The sequence below is a fragment of the Strigops habroptila genome, chromosome 9 (assembly GCF_004027225.2).
Source record: "Strigops habroptila isolate Jane chromosome 9, bStrHab1.2.pri, whole genome shotgun sequence".
Lineage (NCBI taxonomy): Eukaryota > Metazoa > Chordata > Aves > Psittaciformes > Psittacidae > Strigops > Strigops habroptila.
In genome coordinates, this window is record NC_044285.2 from 42,944,149 (window position 1) to 42,964,754 (window position 20,606).

At 47.2% G+C, this 20,606-nt stretch overlaps 1 protein-coding gene across 13 annotated transcripts in view; it reads left to right on the plus strand.

Annotated features, from left to right (window-relative positions):
• Positions 1-18,213, plus strand: part of MBNL3 (muscleblind like splicing regulator 3) — an 88,884-nt gene extending 70,671 nt beyond the window's left edge. For 8 of the 13 annotated variants that reach the window (XM_030497101.1, XM_030497099.1, XM_030497097.1 and 5 more), the window contains 5 exons: positions 2,356-2,506; positions 4,752-4,787; positions 6,749-6,843; positions 8,255-8,328; positions 10,341-18,213. In XM_030497101.1, coding sequence (XP_030352961.1) covers positions 2,356-2,506; positions 4,752-4,787; positions 6,749-6,843; positions 8,255-8,311 — 339 coding nt within the window. In that variant the 3' untranslated portion in view covers positions 8,312-8,328; positions 10,341-18,213. The other 5 variants (XM_030497104.1, XM_030497105.1, XM_030497103.1 and 2 more) reach the window with 3 other exon arrangements.
• The last annotated feature ends 2,393 nt before the right edge of the window (positions 18,214-20,606 follow it).

Here is a 20,606-nt window from a genome sequence, read left to right on the forward strand (position 1 = left end):
AGGGGCTTGGAGCAACCTGCTCTAGTGGAAGGTGTCCCTGCCCGTGGCAGGGGTTGGAGCTGGATGAGCTTTAAGGTCACTTCCAGCACAAAGCAGGCTGGGATTCCATGATGATGATGGGGTAGTCTGTCGTGCCTTGACATCCCTATGGCCTGGTGGTGTTTGTATGCTCCCTCTGACTGCAGTGCTGGGCTCAGGATTGTCCTGTAGAGAGCCAGGACATCCCAGTAAGGTCTCAAAGCCTTCGGCTGTTCTGCTTTTGGCGCTGCCGTTAGGGGATAATGGAGTTTTTGGGGTGGTTGACAGCCTTTGGCCAAGAAGCAAGGACTCAGAAGTCATTATGTGCCTGGCACAGTTGCTTTGCTATAATTAGCAGGGTTTTTTCTGAGGCAGGTTTTGGAAGCATCTGAAAAGGAATGTTTAGCAATCAGGCACCGTACATAGCGTGGATTTAAGCAGCAAGTTCTTCACTCACTGTAAACCTGTAAAACACCTCTGATGTATGTGGAGCTACTCCAGGCTCTGCAAGCTGCAGCTCTGTGCCTGGAGGAACAGTCATGTAGCTGCCGTTAAGTAGACGAGATGTAGATAGAGTCAGATTTAACACAGATACCAGTGAGGGCTTACCTAGAAATGGGGAAACTCTTAGATCTGTACCTAAAAGACCTCATCCTAAAATAGGGATCTTAAGCAGGAGACTTCGGTGTCTCAGTCTGATGTTGTCCCATGTTTGAGTGGTGTCTTTTAGTACTAGCTGGAAGAAATCTAGGAAGGTGGAGCCCTACTGCTGTGTGTTAGCAGAGGATGCGTGCGTGTCTGAGGGCAGTTTTGCAAGTGCAATTTCTTCTTCTAATTTTCTGTTTTTAAATATTAAAACCACCCAAAAGCCACCATGTGAATGGAGATAGGATGGAGTAAGGTTTTGCCTGGAAGTGTCTTGCTTAACAGTCCTCAGATGAGCAGTCTCCTGTAGCAAATTAAAGTGAAACCTGTTTCTAGACGGTGACAACCTGTTGTGTGTCGAGCTTCGTAACACTTGAAAATCCCTTTGCTTGCGTCCTTCCATCCGAGTACTGTGTGTTTGTAGCCTCAGCCCTTCACTAGCTAAACCTCCTCCATAACCTGCCCTTCACTGGCACCTATTAATAAGAAACCCCAGAAAACAGGAGTCATAACTGTATTTCAGCCATGGCGTTGCTCCATGATACAGAACAAGTAGGCAGAAGTGACCTGATTGTGCATGACTTCCACGTGCATAAGGCTTCTTGACGTCAGTGGGAGCGTTACGTGCACAAGGGCTGCAGGCCAGAATTAAAAAGGACCCTTTTCTGTCACAGTGCGCAGAAAAAAACCTGCTTTCTGCTGGGCTACAATGAAAAGCTGTAAATCATTAGAAACATTCCTGCCTCCTGAGAACCCGACATACTGCTTTGCTGTTGAGACATGCTTGGGTGAATGATGAGTAACTGAGAAAAGTTCCTGAGTTGGGTTAGTGCTTTTTACCAGGTCTGAGCAGGAAACAGGTTTGACAGGCTTGGAAGAAGCTCGGTGGTGTGATAGAGCAGAAGGAGGAGAGCTGTCAATGGCTTTCTGCACTGTTAGTAACAAGCGAGCAGCACTGAACGGATGGAGGCCACCTTCTAGGAGGTGGGAGCAGGTCCAAATGTGCTGGTGCTGAGCTGTGCCGCTGGTGTGGGCAGTGGAGGATCAGGCCTGTTCTTGACCATGTTGCTCAGCCTCTCTACTAACAAGTGGAAATGCATTTTACTATGAATGTAATGTTACACAGGAAACTGGCAGCACCTACTGCTTTACCACCTCGACACAGGGTTGGCTGTACACAAGTGTGCATGCTTCCACACGTGCACATATACATGTAAGCAGGAGTTGAACACACAAGCATCCCTTTTTCCATGGCATTAGTTGCTTATGCTTCTTCTTGGGTTTAAGTTAGTCATCTACTGTACTTCTCTTACCTGGTATGTTTTTAAATGCTTGTTGCCTGCAACTCCTCCTCGTAGTATCCTGTCCAGGTGATCACCTCTCCCCTTCCTTCTCCTCACCCTTTTTCTCCCTGTATGCCCGAGCCAGTCCTGCTGAAGAGCTCCCTTAGCACCCTTCCTCCTCCTCCTGGACTCTGCCCTTCCTGGTGCATTTACTAACTGCTTACCTAGTGAGTAGATTTCACCTACTACTTCCACTGTGACTTAGCTGCTCTTCTCTTTCCCGTCTCACTAAGTTGATGCAGTTGCAGGTGATTTGCAGCCAAGCCCCCTGATGGTTTAATGCATGTTTGATCTACATCTGGGCCCCTTGTTTCACTCCACTTGTGTTTACTGACTCCCTTATCCACAGGCCCTGCCGCCTGGTGCACTTCAACCTTTACCAAAGAGGCCAGCACTTGAAAAAAACAATGGTGCCACCACAGTCTTTAACCCAAGCGTTTTCCACTACCAACAGGCTCTAGCCAACATGCAGTTGCAACAGCCTGCATTCATCCCTACAGGTAAGTGGCTCCCAGCATCATAGTTGTCTTTTTGATGACCTAGGCGTTGAGTTCATAAGCAGATTTGTAAGAGTCCTTAGCACAAGAGTATCGGTGTGTAGTTTCATGTTAAAAATGGATGAAAAGTTCATGTTTGTTGTTCGACTATTTCCCCCCCCCCCCCTTCACCTACTACAGTTTAGAGCTTTTCACTTTAAAGAGCCCTTCTTAGGCCTTTTCTGTTTGGTTTTGGGTTTTTTCAACGAAGAGAAATGTCTGCATGTTTCTTGAATTCATACTTTCTGTTTCTCCTCCTTATGGTTCAGCTGGTTAATCCCAAATTAATTCTTTGACTCCTGCCTAGCACCCTTATGGACTCATGTTAAAATGTCCTGTGGACCTCTATGCCTGCTCCCTTGAAGCTGCAGGTATCTTTCTGAGCTTCTATCTCAGTGACCTACGTATGCCAGCAGCCATGGTGTTTATAGAGGGAACAGTTCTTTAGTCAATACAAACGACATAATCCTCTTTAAAGGCATATATTTCCCTCATGCTTGGCTTTTGAGCAGTACGATAGCCTGAGCTTTTTAAAAGCAATTTAACTCCCAGCTCTTGTTGTACCTTTAAGGTCTCAGAGTAAAATTGAAAGATGCAGTTCAGTCATTCATACAGGAGTGGAAATGTGGAGGTGGCAGTGTGCCTGCTGACTAGCCAGTTAACCTCTGCTCACTGCAGCCAAGTGACAGACAAAACCTGCTTAGGCTAAGAAGTATTATAAGTGGCTGAATGAGGAATATTCCAGTTGTTAGCTCGTTCTTTAGCATCGTTATGATCCTTGCAGAGCATCATAAGATGACGAACAGCCTATGTTTTTAATGTTTAATGCTGTATTCACTTGCCAGATTGTATCTTAAAAAATACCCAAAGTGTTTCTCTGGGCTGCCCCTCAGGCTGAGCACGGAGTGGACCTGCACCTTGTCCTTGCTGTTTCTTGGGGTCAGGGGAAAAGCCTTAGACACAGTCCTGTGGTGAGACCAAATTGTCTCTGGTGTGAGCACGAGTCCAGAGGGCCAGGACCTAAACCCTGTGCTCATGTGGCCTTTCTGTTACGAGGGCACTCGGGGACACTCAAAACTCAGCAGCTGCCAAGATGTTCTTCCAGGAAAGTGGGGCCTTGTATGGAAGGACGGAGGGATTCAAGTAGCAGCCTCCCTCCTTGTTCTCTGCAAAGTGCTCTTGGAGGGGATGGGCTGAGCTGACCATTGGCAGATCCGTTAGGTGCCAAATGGGATGCTTCTCCAGGAAACACTGACACCTTTGGGAACACCACGTCCCCCGGCTGGCTGCACGCTCCTCTTCCTCGAGGTCACAGAGTTGTCATAAGGACACGCACCATCGATTAGGCTTTACCCAGCACTCCCCCTGCTCTTGTCTCACAGCAGTGAAATTAATGCAGGGCTGATGCGTGCAGGTCTCTGTGCTGTCTGGGGACGTGAGTGCTGGGCAGAGCAGCACATTTCCAATCAGAGCATGGATCTCTGATGAACTGATGTTACGCATCCCTGTTTTCCCATATGCATCAGACTGCAGATGTGGTCTCAGCCTTTGCAGCGCTCTGGAAGGCCAAGCGGGGAAGTGGCACGTAGCAGCTCACACCATGGGGAGGGGAAGCGAAGCGAGCTGCTGCTTTTCCTGGTGTCTCCTGCTCAGTTATTGAGAGATCAGCACCGTGGGGGGAGAGGGGGAGTCAGGGTGTCTATTGGAAATGGCATCGTCACTGCGATTGTCCCAAGTCCAGAACAAAACTGCCTCTTTCAGCTTAAACTAGAGACTTTGAAATCCCAGTCCCTGCTTGCAGGAGTGAATTGCTTTTGGAAAGTCGGTTTTAACATGAGTGTGACGTTCCTCTAAGGGCAATTTGTTTTCTGCTGACATGATCAGAAAGAAATCTACATACCTGATACCAAAAAACCCCCAAACAGCCCTGCTTTGTAGGATAGATCATATCTCTTAATACCAGGGTGGGAGGAGAAATATATCCTCTATTCCCCAAAAATGCAAGAATTAATTTGGTTTGCTGTGATCTCTTAAAACTGAGTTTAAACTACTTCTGTACCAATACGCAGAATCTGTTTGCATGTGCTTAAATACTGAATGCTGCAAAGAGAAAACCTGCTTTTTAGTTAAAGTGATATCTAACACTGAAGCTTCACTAATGAAATATCCCTTTTGTTCATCTTTCCACGCTTCAATGCATGGTGTGCAGGGTCAGTTCTGTGCATGACACCCACTGCAAGCGTTGGTAGGTTTTTCTACACAAACTTCTCCACTTTTCCTAATCTGAAAGAGACTGCGAGTTAGTATGTGTCAGTGAGAACCTGGGTGCCTGAGTGGTGTGACTGGCTATCCGCTGTCTTCTTTGAGGCTTAAATGGTTGTATCCCTTTTAATTTCTGTGCAGTGCAGTGTTTCGTGTGACTAGTAAGAGAATCCAAGGTGATACGTTCCCACCCCTGTATAGTTCTACTGCAGAGACAAAAACTTGTCACTTAAATGTCTTTACAAGCCATTTGAGTCATCCAGCAAAAGGAAGTGGCGATGGGAGGATCCTGTTGGCTTAGTGGTGGATTAGAGCTTGGAATTTTGGTTGTCTTTCTGAGGATATTTTAGGAGATTGGTTTAATAAAGGCGCTAAGGAGGAATACATCTGGGGTCGGCCCCACTGCCAGAGCAGGGATTAGACCATGGGCTGGCTGAAGACTCCTGTCTCTAGTGCAGTGTCAGGTGTGCAGGCAGAAGGGACCGTAAGGAGGTGCTGCTGCTGGTGCATGTAGGATGCAGTGAGGAGGCAGGGCTCAGTACGTGCTCATGGATGCTGCAGGGATCCACTATGTTCAGGCTCAGCGTCTAGGTCTTACTGGGAACCCGTGCAGGTCTTTGAGGGACCTTCCTCTGTCTGCAGCTGCTGGGCAGAGCAGGGTGGGTGAAAGCTGAGCTTTCATCCTCCAACCAAGATTATAGAAGACTACCAGCATCCAGGCGTGTGTCTGCTTCAGTGAGAGGGATAGGGGCACGAGCAGGAGGCCTGGGGACAGTGCAGGGCTTTTGGGGAGCAGGTCTGAAAGCTTTGGCAGGAATGGCTAAGCACTCTGCTCTTGAGCCCTGTAGTGCAGGGAGGACACGCCGCTTGCATGGCAGGGAGCTGAGCCCCTCAAACACCCCGGGGCCGTGGCTGCTGGAGCGGTGGGGAAGGCCGGTCTGCCTCCCTGCCGCATGGCTGAGGGGATGGACAGGCCTTCCCATGGGCTCCACAGATCCGCCCCACCCTGGGTTTGGGGGATGCCTGTGTGTGCCCCAGAGCATCCCCTCCAGCCCCATGCTCTGCGGCACAAGCAGCTTCAGGAGGTTGCCGAACTCCCTGCTGCCGCGTTGTCCTTTGGATGCTCCTTCTGCAAATTGTAGCTGTTCAGATGCATTTTGTGTATTTTTCCCTCTCGGCCCCTTCCCCTCTCCATCCATCCCCCCCTCCCCTTCCCTGCAAGAGGGGAGTTTTGCCACATCCCCTAGGATTAGGGTGGGAAGGAAGCACGCTGTGTCCGGGGAGAGCTCACTCAGGCTGCCCGCCGCTCATGTGCCGTGCTCCAGCTCTGTCCCGGCCCGGAACATCGTCGCTGCTAGAGCGGGGCAGCAAACCCGGGGAGGGGGCTGCTGCCAAGTGCATCGTGTACCCGTGGTGGCTGGCGGGGACGGGGTGGGGAGGGAAGGGGACGAGCTTTCCCAGGCGGGCGGGGGGGTGCGCTTGCCAAAACGTCCCCAGCCAGAGGACCGCGCACTGGCTGTGTCTAACTCCCCACGGGTGCGAGCTGACGTGGGCTTTTGCTAGCACACCCGCCCTCTCCCCCCTTTGGAAATGTGTCCCCTCGGAGTCTAATACATCATTGTTCTGCTTATAAATGTACTAAGTGTTGAGAATGTTTTGGTTTTTTCCTTAATTATAATTGTAATTGGCTTTTCCCCTTCTCTCTTGTTTATTTTTTTTCCCAACGCTGTCTTGCTTTGCACTGTGATTGCATGCTGCGCCCCGATGTGTCCTTCATGACGATGTCACATGGCTTGTTGCTGTGATTCCTGCCACGCCCCCAAATCCACCACATGTTGCCATGGTTACATAAACCAACCAAAACAAACAAACAAACAAAAATATATATATATATATATACGCTCCACCCTCCCGTATGTCGCTTCCATGGTTCCCCTCCGAAAGTGCCCATGATGCACGGTGCTACGCCCACCACTGTGTCTGCAGCAACAACTCCTGCCACCAGCGTCCCCTTCGCTGCAACAGCTACCGCCAATCAGGTTTGGCCCTTTCAATGGCTTTCTTTCACGTGTTCAGATCTCGAGGACCGGGCGAGGGCCGGATCCTGTGCGGGGTCCGGAGCGCCCGGCTCGGCGCAGGCTCGGGTGTGCGTGTGAGCGTGTGTGTGTGTGTATGTGTGAGAGGGGATCGGTGAGGGGGCACCGGCCGGGCCTGCCGTGGGCCGCAGTAGGGATGGGCGATGGGCAGGGTTGGAGATGCTTCTCCAAAACCAAGCACACACCTCACCCCGGGTCCCGAAAACCAGGCTGCAAAACTCCCGACTTGGTCGCACAAGACCTACAGCGCTTCTGCTTTCAGTCTCAAGCAGAAATACCACCCTGAGCATCCTTCCCTGTGGTATTTTGGCATGTCCTGTCCTGGCTGGAAAGTGGAAGTGGAAACACAAAGTGGCCTCCCCCCAGCGCAAGATTGGACTCTAAAAACTACCCCCAAAACCCCAAAATCGGGGGTGAGGCTCTGAAGTCTGAAGCTCATTTACACCAGCAGCACATCACCCATCCCTGCAGAACTGCCTGTGGATGTGCAGTACGTGCTGTTGTAGCACTGTCATAAGTGTTCAGGATTTCATGCATGTCTGCCGAGCCATGATTCTCTCCAAAACTTTCCTCTGAGGATACTGAGTTGTGATGGCTGCTTCCGCACCAGTCCTGAACTGTATATGCACAACCCGTCCTAGTGATGCTTCCTGACAATTCGGTGTGCCACAACTTCTCCCAGTTAGACCAGAGGCATTTCAGACACTTGGGGTTTTTTATTCCCCCCCCCCCCCCCCAATGCTAATTTCAGCTTTTTGATTCCTCATGCTCTCAGGTTTAGAGCTACTGCAAAGAAAACGGGGTGTCACTTTGTTCTGTAGGGGCTGTTAGCCATGCCAAACGTCAGTGGTATCTCAGGGGGCATCCTCTAGTCTTCGGCTAGTGCGAGGGCACGAGGCTTCCAGTCAGAGTTTGGCCTGCATAAGTCCTAGGCAGTGTTTTACTGCTCACAGTACAGCTCACGAGTCTTTTTCTGTGCTTTGTTGTTATGTTCAGGTAGAGCGGGTCTTACTCCTACTCGTCCTGGTGGTGAGGAGAGAGCAGAAATTCCTGTGCAGTGTTGCTCTGTGGCTGGACGGATCCTGGTTCAGCCAGATAGTTTCAGGGCATTTCTGTCTTGTGTGTAGTCTGTGGAGTTAAAATCCCGGTACAGTCACTGCCTGCTGCACGAGGCACCGGTAGTGGTGCAGCTACGTTGTACTTAACGTGAGGCAAAGTAAAGACATCTTGGGAATGGATCCTGTTTTGTAAGACGCTGATGTACTTACTAACCTGATACTGAAGACAGAATGAGCAGCCGGATCTCAAGACAATGTTTTAATGTGCTGTGTTCTTTGTTTTTTCTTTGCTGTAGATATCCCAGTTATCAGTAGATGAACTGAGTAGCAGCATGTTTGTTTCACAGATGTAGAAGTTCCCGATAGAACAGTAAGTTCCTTTTTGGTATTTCTCTTTATGGGGGATTGCTTTGTCCAAGGGCACTGCATCCCCAAGCAGGGGGCTGAGGGACCCCAGTGCCTTCACACTCTGCCAGCTCAACAGAAACTGAGCTGCTGCAGCACAGGCGTGGACCAGCCCTATGGGTTATAACAAGCAATGTTTCCTTGTGTCTAAAATACCTGGTTTGAGGTTTTGGCAGCCTCCTTCTTGCATCCCCCTGAGTCTGAAGCTGTGTTTACAGGTTACTCTTGCTCTGCACGGCTCCAAGCTGCCTGCAGATGCCTCAGGGATTTGTGCTGTTGATGGCAAAGACTGCTCTGGTAATGAGTCAGCTGAAAAGGTGTAACTTCTCTCCTGCTGTTGGTGGCATATTTCCTTTCCTGGGGTAAGCAGGATTGGGTGAGCAGCAGCTGCTGTGCATCTGCAAGGCTGGCTCAGTCTGAGCAGAGCTCTGCTGCTCAGCTGCGGTGGGGGCCTGGCTCATGGTGGGTTTCTTCAGAGCTCCTTGTGTTTGTGAAGACCAGGATGAATGCCACAAGCAACATAACCTTCAGCCTACCTGCAGATCCTGGGCTTCCCTCGTCTGCTCGTTTTCTCTGAGTGGGAATGGTGGAGGAGTTTGTCCTTTTCTTTGACTTACAGAGTATTATTTCACAGCCATTGCAGCAGTGTCATTTTTCCATTGCTTTTCTTTATGAGCGTTCGCTGATGTTCATGAGAGAAAACCCCTTGAGGGTTTCAGTTCATCACTGGATTTTTTTTTACTCCGAGAGTAAAGAGCAGTTCAGCCAATTCAACAAGAGATCACCAGAATTTCCCAGTGCAGGCCACTTAGTATACACAGATCTACAACCCTTTTCTTCCTTAAGTCACGTATAGCAGGCAAGTACTTACATGACATGCAGTTAATTTGGCAAGCAGCTCTCTAATGATATATTTAGCAGTCGACAGAAGTTACTCATTTTGGTGGTGGCCCTTACTTCTGATGACTTTAATAAAGCACCATATGTGTGCTAACTTTGGTCATGGACCACTGTCCATATAGGGGTGAACACCAAGCTGTCCCCATTAGTGAAAATGTTCTGCGTGACACTGTGCTGCTCTCCCAAACAACAGAGAGACAGACAGATGTGACACCTGACATGGTAACCCATTTCCATAACGTGTGAAACAGCCTGTTCCATCTGATCAGGAGCTAATTTGCATGAGGACAGAGTTCCACGCTGCCACACATGAAGCTGTGTGTGTGCACAAGTGTTTCACAGCCAAGGACCTTTGTTGGTGCCCTGCAGTGCTGAGGGGCAGTTCCCAAAGCTGCCTGGTGGGAGTTGGGTAATTGAAACACTTGCTGCTCTGGCAGATGTTTTCCTTCTCCTCCATGGCTGGGGAGGCCCTGGTAGCCAGGCTGGCCAGCCAAGCTACAGGAGACAAGCGTCAGGTCCTTCAGGGGAGGCTTTTCACAATTACATCCCAAGAGGGGCCATCTGCTCTGAGAGGAGGATCCCCTGAGCACGGCGTTTCTGTGTCTGTGATTTGTCTCTGGGCCCAATTTGCCTCTGGGTCATGGCTCCTTAGGATCCGATTTTCATATTACTGTCTGTGGCTCTCTCTGAAGGAAACAGGAGCTAACAGGGGTGGGGATTCCTTTGGCCCCCTCTTTAGTCCCTCTGCCCACCATCCTCTCCAAAAATAAGGCTTATTATTCACCCACCTCCCTCTTTCACTTACTGTCTTGTCAGTGTGTGTGTGGAGCATGCTGGAAGTGGAAAGCCCTAAGTGCAGATTAAAGAGGATGCCAAGAGTGTTATCAGCAATTTCACCCCACAGCAGAAATCTAAGGGAATAGAATGTTTTCTCTTTACAACATACTAATGGCAACCCCTTGGGCAACGCAGTGAGGATGCGAATGTATCTTATTAGAGTGACCTTTATTAAAATATAGATATGTGTGTGTGTCTAATTCCTCACTCTTTCTTTGTTGTTTTTTCTTCCCCTTGCAGCAGATCATGTTGAAATTCTGAACAGTAAAATTATGGAGCACCAGGACTTCTTGGTGGGAAGCTGCGCATGGCCTTTCTGTATATATCCCCTCTTCCCTCTCTCGTTCTCTACCACCTCTACAGTAAGCCTGTTGCAGCCTACATGTTAACCAAAAACTGAGCAATGGGAATGTCAAAAAAAAAATGAAAAGACAAAAAAAAAGCACTATAGAAACACTTAACAAACAGCGCTCTGATATACGAGATATACAAGTAGGAAATTATAATAGACTTTTGTAACACATAACTTTAACACACTTAATCATTTTCTGACTACCATCCTGAGAAGTGCAGCTGCACAGTGGACTGTTGGTTTACTGTATACTATCGATGGATAAATGTTTGTCTTGTTTTTAAAGTGTTATCTTCCTGTTTTGTTTACATCATAGTCTATTGATTTGTTTGAAAGTGTACATCATTATCAAGTATACTCAATACCATTTTTTCATTATTGTTATGTCTTAAGTTTTCATATACTGTAGGTTTTATGGGGTTTTGTTTGGTTGGTTGTTTTGGTTTTTTTTACTAAAAATGTTATTGTGGGAAACAGGAATTACGTGCTGGAAAAACACGACACAGGAATGTTCTGCCCTTTGCTGGAGTTTGCTGTTAGTGTCAGCTAAAGATGCTCATGTTAAATGCTCCTTCTAGCATTTAAAATTTGCCTTCAGATAGAGCGTCCAAACTTGTAGTGCAAGGGATATGAAAGGACAGCTGTCATTTTAGTCCAGTTCAGGGTATTTCTTTCAATACAATGAGCTGATTCTGGAAACTTTTGGGGGAAACCCACACGTAAAATCCCAGGGTCAGTAAGGTTCGGGAATGATCCGCTCGGATGGTGGTAAGCGTCAAGGGATTTCTGCAGTTCTGTTGTCCATGGAAGTGCATTCTTAGCTGCAAACGGCGCACAATCTCTCATGGTGCAGTCAAAACAAAACTAAGAGGTGTGAGGTGAGACAGCTTCAGTTGGGCAAAGACTCGTAGTGATGGAGAGGAGCTGGAGCGGGCCATAGCCGTGACTTAGCCAAAGCTGGGTAATACCGTGCCCAGTGGCTTGTCTTCACTGAGCATGCTGAAACATTTCAGCCTGAAAACTCGGGTGGCTCTCCTTGAAATGTCATCAGCGTGCACCAGTTATTTAGTCACCATTTTCCATAAGTGGGTGATTTTTTTCCCTGTGATCTCTGGCCCTCTAAAGCAAACACAGCAGTGACAAAGCAGGAAAAAACTCAGCATAAGCTTCCTGCATAGATAAATATTCATCTTAATGGAGCTCCTGTAGGTCAATGGATTTATTTTGGCACCTTCTACTTGATCAAGAGCAATGTTTGCCTCACAACAAGGGCTAGTTCTCAATACCTCCTGTTCTGACACATGAATAAACTGATTTCCAGCCCGTGCACCCTGGACAGCCCAGCCTGTTACACTGTATTGCTGAACAATCTGGCTGCAGAATGCATTTTGGTTGAGGATACAACCAAATTCATCCCTGTCATAGCTCTACCATATCATTGGCATTATGGAAGAGATGGATTTGCTGCTGTAAATCCACAAACTCCATACAAGGAGAAAGAAAATGGTGATTGAAACCAAGCAAGAGGCCAGCTCCCAGCATCCGGAGGGCTGGCCAGCCCAAGCTCATGGTGGTCCTGTGGGGTGCCAAATTCTGTCAACCAGGTTTTCTTTTCTTTTCCAAGTTCCTTGGCCTTGGTTAGAGCCTTTCCTTGCCCCCTTTCCTTCAGTGTGAGCACAGATAGTTTGCTAGATGTGTATCTCCATGGACCACAAGTGATGGAGGGGCGTCTAGGGCACAGCCAGTGTGTCCCAGAGCAGGCTCTGACCATCTGCCCATGGAAAGCCATTCATAGCAGGAACTTTTGAAGAGCCCAGCTCAAAAAGGCCTTCAGCAGGCTTTGAAGCAAACCCTGAGAGAGGGGAAAAACCATCCCCACCCAAGAGCTCCTTTATGAACCCCCCGTTTGGACAGTCACTTGTCCATAACTGTTCCCCTGCCATCAGCGTCCACAAGCAGCAGCGTTGTCTGAAATCAGTGGCTCCCCTTTGTGTTGGCGACCACATCCCTGTTCTTTTCACCACTGAGTTTCTGTTTCCCAAAAAACCATAACATTGTTAGTGGAAAAAGTGGATTTGAGTACTTCCTGTTTGAAATTATTTGTGTATCAAAAAAATGGGTTTTGCACAACCTGTGCCAGTGCCTCAACAAAGAACAGAACTGATCTTCTTAAGCCAGAAAGGATGCATTCAAGCTTGTATGGCTTTATGAGTTCAAGGAGGTTGGAATTTTTTCAGTGCTAAAAGGATTTTTGTATATCTTGACACTTTGATGTAACCTCCTCTTTTATTTATCGACTTCAACATCTGGCATAGATGTGCATAGAATGTAAACCTAGAATACAGCTGTTTTCCTGACACATTTAAAGCACTGAAAAAAAAAGAAAGAAAAGTGTTTAAGGATTATTTTTTATTAAAGAGGTCCAATGAGGGATGTTCAGGGTAGTTATTAGGTGCCACAACAGTTTTTATATTGCTGGCAAATTTAGAGTTAATTTGTAAATGAGTTTAAGGAAAGAAAAGCTTGAAGCACTAAACTTCACCAAATTCAAAACAATCTCGGCAAAAATGCCACTTTGAGGTAGCACTATTTAAACTAGTTGTGCAATGAACTTGCTCTAATTTTCTTTGTTCAAGAAAGAAAAGAAAAACCAGTCGCCAGACTATAAATTTCCTAAATAGACTATTACAAAGTCACCGAGCTAGTTAGTGACTCTAAACAAATGTCATAAAAGCATGAATATCATCCTTTATTTGACAAGAGATGTATGTAAGTTTGTTTAAATCGATATAATTTTAGTGACATTTTTATAAGCTTCCCACTTTCCATGAACCTATATTTTTTATTTATCCAAAGTGATTTCTCTTTGTCCATTTCTCTCAGCCTTATGCAAACAATATGCAAGAAATGCTGAAACTTGGATAAAACGGGTCATGCAGAGGGAAAATGAAAGCTGAGATGGATCATTTTCACGGGAAAAGGTTGTTAGTAGTTTCAATACAAAGTACTGCTACTAAACTGTAACATAAGCAGACAATAAAAGAGGGATTTAAAATAAAATGGATTCATAAAACTATTAAGATTATTTTTGTTAAATACAGTGCTTTTAGTAATTTGGAACATGGTTTCACAATCAGCCCTTGGGGGGTTTTTTTGAGTTGGAGATTTCGAGCTGATGATTTTTGGACTGTGTATTTTTGCATCGCAACGTTGTAGAAGCCGTCACGTCCCCGGCCAGGCCCCTTCCCGAGCCCTCCGCAGCACCGGGTCCTCTCTTGCCGGCCCATCCTCGCCGTCTCCCACCACGCTCGGAGTGTTCCCCAACGGAAGCACCCCAGATCCCGGCGTTGGGGCCCTCCCGGATGCCGATGGCCGGCGCTGGATGTGGGTATGTGTGTGGTGGATGCAGCTGGCCGGAGGAGGAGGCGCGTGTGCCTGCTGCGTTGTCCTCTCCTCCCTGGGGTGGGAGAGCAGCTCTAGGGCACGCGGGTCGCGGCCGTTGGGAAACTGGAGTCCTCCTTTGCTTTCTCCCTTGTACATTTCACAGACATGGAAATTGAAAAAGGTGAAATTTATGAGGAAAATGGAATTTCCCATTCCTGTTGAATGGATTTAGTTTGATATTGACCTGATTTTACCATGTGCCTGTTGAAGGCCTTAGAGTATATACTGTATGTTAAAGACTGTAATAACTTTAAAGAAAATAGTTGATAGCCTAATCCAAATGTAAATAGAGCTACACCACATTGTTACTAGGCTACGATGCATTCGTTCATTCCTTCATGTCATCTCTCTTCATTTCTCTGCCATTAGTTTTTAAGGTTTTCGTTATTGCTCTTTTTTTTTTTTTTTTGATATCTTTAGTAACTAATGAATTTAATTTTGAAGGAGAGGTAGAGAAAGTTTAAGATTTTTAAGACATGTATTCAGCCCATTTAGTTCTATCCTAAACCCACACTGAAGCATGGTAAGGTATAGAATACAGTCCATAACTAGTTTGTATAGTTTACAGTTTAAGAACAAAATTAACTTTGTATGTAACTCCTACAATGATAGATTCATTGTTAACTAATTATATTAAGTTGTTGTTGCTATGGCAACAAAACTACAACATGGCTACCTTTGTATACATTATTTGTGAGATTTTCACATGTAAATGAAAAGTGATGTGTAACAGTATGAGCTTGTTCAAGGTACAGTTCGATACTGTCAGAGAAAGAGATGATTGAATATTTTTAAAATCCCAAAGTCCCATGTGAACGCTGAATCTGTGGCTCGAAGGTCACTCTTTCAGTCCAGAAGTTTACAACACATGGATTTAGAGTCAGGTTTTATAGCTTGTAGAAATTGTTGTGTGGCAAGGGTTATTCCACAGTATTTTCACTTCCAAAAACCACCACAGCCTGGATTTACCACATAGGGACCGGTCTTTGCTTTCATTTCAGCTCCATTCACACGGTGGCAACTCCGAGTTAATCCGTTTCAGTACTGTAGCTCCGCCTGCAATCTTCCTCTCTCCAGAATCTGAGCACTCGCACGATACGTTACGATCAGGGCTAAAGAATTAAGCATATAACTATTTTAATACTAATTTATATTAGCAAAAACTGTACATAAGAAAACCAAAATATTGTGGAATGACCCCGTAACAGTGTTGAAGATACCAATATGCTGCAGTTAAACTGATTCAGTTCGTGTACGAATGTGTGAGACACACCTTTTTTGCACTTATGTACATAGTCCACGAAAGAAATCCTTGGAACTTATTTTGAATATAAAAAGTCTGTAATAATACAGGAAAAGTTTGTAAAAGAGATAGGTATTACTAAGGCTTTGAAAAGGAGGAGTTTTTTGCTATAAAACTTATCTGAAAGCATGATGTTGCTTTGCTGTTGTAAAAGCTTTGTAGTTTGCCATAGCTTATTATACAGCAGACTGCTACCAGGTCAGCTCCAACCTGCAGCACAGAGAAATGGGAAACAGTGCTTAATTAAATAGTAAGGTCACTAGCAAAGATTTGAATTCCTCTTTTCATCAGCCTACATTCCCAAACACACCCCAGGTCGTGCTTCTGATGGGTTGTGATGGGTGAATCCTATTAGGACTGGTAGGACCGTGGTGGCACACAAGCCTTTTTCCTAGCGCCTAATCCCGTTTCTAGTGGAAGTGTTTATCTGTTAGAGGTGACTGTCACTGCAGAGAGTTTTAAAGCCCAGAGGGAGTTTGAAATGTGACAACTTACTGATTTATTTCTTCATTTTTTACCTTTATGGGGCAAGGTCACAAATTGGAAGGGGCTGATGAGCTGTGGATGGACAGGGGTGGCTGTGGATGGTCTTGGGCCACTTTCCTCTGCTGTGCAACAGCAGTGGTGTGTGTTTGGGAGCACCATGTGGCGGTGCTGCCAGATGGGTGTTGGGGCAGGGAGGTGGAGGCTGATGGTGGCATCGGGGCCAGATTCATGCTTGAAGGTTGAGAAGCCCTGTAGAGTTGCCACCAAAGGAAAGCGCAGCCGTGGTCCCCCAGCTTTGCTAAGCAGCCTCTTGGTTCCCTTTCCACTGTGTTGTGGTACTGCCGGGGCTCTGCAGTACCGGGGGATTGTGGAGGAGCTGAAGTGCCTGTTTTGACCCATTTCTTTTTATTGGAACAAGTATGCTCCAGCAGGCTGGAGCAGCTCTGCTCTGGAGCCAGGCTGAGAGAGCTGGGCTGGGGCAGCCTGGAGAAGAGAAGGCTCCTGAAGGGGAGACCTTAGAGCAGCTCCAGAGCCTAAAGGGGCTCCAGGAAACCTGGAGAGGGGCTTTGGACAAGGGCCTGTAGGGACAGGACAAGGGGAATGGCTTTAACCTGCCAGAGGGGAGATTGAGATGAGCTCTGAGGCAGAAGCTCTTCCCTGTGAGGGTGCTGAGGCGCTGGCACAGGGTGCCCAGAGAACCTGTGGCTGCCCCATCCCTGGCAGTGTTCAAGGCCAGGTTGGACACAGGGGCTTGGAGCAACCTGCTCTAGTGGAAGGTGTCCCTGCCCGTGGCAGGGGGTTGGAACTGGATGAGCTTTAAGGTCCCTTCCAACCCAAACCAGGCTGGGGTTCTGTGATTTCTTCTGCAAAACCCAAGCCCTGTTGCAGGGTTGGGGCTGAGGTGTCACTGCCAAGAGCTGCTCTTTGGCCACCACTGCTGGCATCTCGGAGCTTCCAACTCCTCGTCATGTCAGCAAGTGCCCAACTAGCCCACATGGCAGCAGGGGGTTGGTTAAGACGGGGCTGCTGAATCGGAGCCATAGTGTCATATGGTCCCAGTGTCTTTATGGCAGGAAATCAGATGTTGCTTTTCTTCATGGGTGTTATAATAACCTAGATTTTAACACAAGATAACCAGCTAATTCTAATCTCCATGCTGCCAAGGCTTCCCTTTGCCATAATTGATTTCCATAACCAAGTTCTTTCTCATTTCCAGGATTATGAGAGAAAAATCCTTTGCACTATGTGAAATGAATCGCAGGTGGTCAAACCTTTGCATTGGGGATGAGCATGATCATGACAAAACACCTCTAAAATCTTTGCTAGTGATCTTTACTGACATCCTGTATCATCAGAAATAACTCTATTTGCCTCTCAAATGAGCTATTTAAACATGCAAAAATAACACAACTATTAAATAAAAGGAAGTTATTTTTCCAAACACACAACAGAGAGAATTACCTGACACCGAATTACAAGGTTCCAGTTCTTTATTACTGTACACAGATGCTATTTGATAGTGGTGGAAGCCAAATGATTTTGTTGCCATGGCTTTTGTATCCTAGCAGATGAGGGGATGATAAGACCATTCACAGATTGGATTCTGGGATTTTGTTGTTTTCTTTCCAATTAGCTTTGCTTTAATTCTATCTTCATTTATAACCATTCAAATGAACCGAGACTCCCCACACTTTACTCTATCACCTGACAACAGATCGCTGGTTCTTTTCTTCTAGAGAATTGTATTTTAGGCAATCAGTAAAATCAAAGAATGTTCTCCTAAATTGTCCGTTTTGAATTGCAATATATAAAAGCATTTATACTGTGTAAAGTAGATCTTGAAGTACATTCTTTTCATAGGCATTTCTGGTAAAACCAAGTAAGGGAAACATTAGCTATCAATTTAATGGTATAGTTTAGAGAATATATACAAATACTACAGTTAGCCCTGTGGAATTGTAAGAAGTTAAAGTGTCCTCAGACCCAGGCGTAGGCTAATGCAGTGTTCCAGTTCCATAACACGATAGTTCATTCCCTCAACTGCTACAACAGGGTGTACGCTTTGAGTTTCTTTTTCTTTTGGCCACGTTATATTGCTGTAGTGCTTGTACGTGCTTTAGAACTGTGCATAATGCTACTCATTTTAGTATGTTACTTCTCTATTGTTATTGTTTTATTTTTGGATCTTTTAATAAAGTGTATAAAATTCTTGGTTATGTTTTTTATGGATCCATATCTACGCATTAATAGGAGTTTACTTTCAAAAACTTTTCCAGTTTATTAGTCCCAAACTTCAAAGGTTCTGATGTAAAAAAAAAAACAAAAGAATTAATAACTAATGAATTTGATTCAATGTTATATCAAAGTGTAGAACAACAGAATAAATTTCTTTCCAGAAAAATACCTTCAGTATTTTGGATTCTGTAGCCGGTGCCGCCTCTTTGCCGGGCGCACTCGGCCTCTCCTATGAGGTTACTAACACGAGAAAGACGTTTGTATTTTAGAAAAATAAAAAGTAAAACTTTCCAGATGCTGCCTTTTGCTTTCTCTCGTGCCTTAGACCTGCTGAGACCCGTGCGATGAGGCGTGCTGGCTTTGGGTTTGCCATGTGTCCTTTCCACCCCTGTCCGGCATGGGAGGGGAGAGGAGATAACCGTGAAGAGTAAACAGCATCGTCCCAAGGCCGGCAGCTTCTGTAGCACGATGATGTGTGTATCAACTCTTCTCTTTCAGCATTTGTGTCAGACACGTTCTGAACGTCCCAGTGCAGTAATCCCACAGGCAGATCCCGCCTGGAATTCCCCAGCTCTCCTGCAAGGGCACAGCTCAGCCCCAGGCTGCGCTCTTGGGCTGGGGATGCCTCTTGCCATGCGTGGCTAAGCCTGGGACAGACTTCTGCAAGAGAGAAGTGCTTCTTGCTGGGTTGGTTTGTCCCTTCTCTAATGATGCATAGATTAGAGGTAAGACACTGCCACCTTGGTCACCACCTGCTGTAAAAGAGGCTTTAACCTTAGAATGGCTTGAGATCATCACTCATTCCATAAAAGCTGGGCTCTTAACACACGTTGGGTCCAGCTGAAGGCAGCAGTGCCAGGCTGCAGCATCGCTCATCTCACCAGCAACAGAAGACATCGGGAACCCCTGGAGATGTGAGTAACCAACTCCACAAACCTCTGCGGGTGGCTGGCTCTGTCCAGGGCCACGCAGGGGACACAGGGTGATGAGCGAGCTCAGTGCATCAGGAGGCATGAGCGAGGGGAGCACAGCACAGGAAGGATCATTGGCCATTTTCCCAAAGGAGTTCAAGAGCTGGACTCGAGGAGGGGGGATTCGGAGTTTGGAAGTGATTATTTTGGGGGATGCTGCCCGCTGGAGCTGCTGGGGGCAGCAGGGCTGTGCTGGTGCTGTGTTGAGGCACACAAGGCTGGGCAGGTACCGCTCCACCCTCAGCAGGACAAGCCCTTGGCTTTGAGGAGAGGCAGACGGAGCCCAGGGCGTTACCTAACTGCTCCTTTCCCATCATTCTGCTGCCCTGCCTTCTCCTGCAGGTTAATTGACTCCGTTTGTGTGTCAAGGCCACTTAGAGCTTTGTTCTATAAATGCCTCCTGATGGCACAGTTAAATGTCTGAAGTGTTTCTAAACCCAAAAACCCCAGGGGGAACTGAAACTTTTCCAGGCAGTGGCTGTGTGGAAGGATGGGATGATGGAATCCTTCCCCAGTGGTTACTCATGAGGTTTCATTGCAGCTTCCCTGTGGTCCATGTTCTCTGTGGAAGGGGATGGGCACTTGCAGGCTGGTCTTGGACACCCCAGCTCCACTCGGGAGATGCATCCCCACAGGGTTAGGGCTGGGAGCCCCACAGCAGCCCCCAAATTCAAGGGTAGCCCTTTAACAAGAGACGTTAAATTGGGTTTCAAAGCCCAAGCATCCTTGGGCCAGGGATGGGGGATGTTACCTGGGGCCTGTTTGCAGAAGACACAGGAGTAGCTGCTGCAAACTGCTGTGTAAGATGGATTAAAGGCTCTGATGCTGTATTTATGGCATGTGTCACATGGAAATGTCACAGGATCCAACTTCTCTTCCTCTCCAATGGACACATTCATGTAGGAAAGCCAAGTTTGATAAAAAAATCTTCATTTAGCTCTTTGGCTTTTGAAGCTTCAGTGAGAAACATGGGGGTAAGAACATCTCCTTTTGAAGGCTTGCTCCATACTCGGCTGGGCCTCTGTGGTCCAAAGCCAGCTTTTATTCCATCTGGACTTAGTGCTGGATAAATAGATCACTTTGATCTATTTATTATGAGACAAAGGAGAATGGAGAAGGGTTTGGTTAATCCCAGGTGACGTGTGGATCTCCAATACCCTCTCCAACACAAGCAGCCCATTAACCCTTCCCAGGAGGGGCTGCACCAGAGCGCAGGGCAGATGAGGAACAGCCCGTACCCGCTCACTTGTGCTCCGTGCCTGCAGACGATGGACCAATGTGCCCCTTCCACCCCCTGCCTCCAACATAGCATCACGTCCCAGAAATAGATCCCTGCGAACGGCCCAGGAGGCCTCTGCAGTGTCTGTGGACAGAGGAACCTGCACAGAGACAGAAAGAGCCGCAGCCTGGAGGCCACAGGGATGGGCTTAGAGGAGCACCAGGCACCCAGCAAGCAGCTCTGGTGGGTCCCACCCAGGCTGGGCTCAGGTGGAAGATGCTGCAGATGCCTTTGCTCTTTCCTCCTCATTCTGCCTGTTTCAGGGTGGTTCTGCCAGTCTGCTCACAGCCGTGTCCTCCGTCCTCTCCCTGGCTCTTCCCACTGCCCTTGCCCTGGATCTGAAGGTGTGAATCCAGCCCGGAGGTGATGGCACCGGGACACTGGCTCACACGGCTGCACAGGAGCCCGTGGTGTGATGCTGCTGCACCGTTGGTCT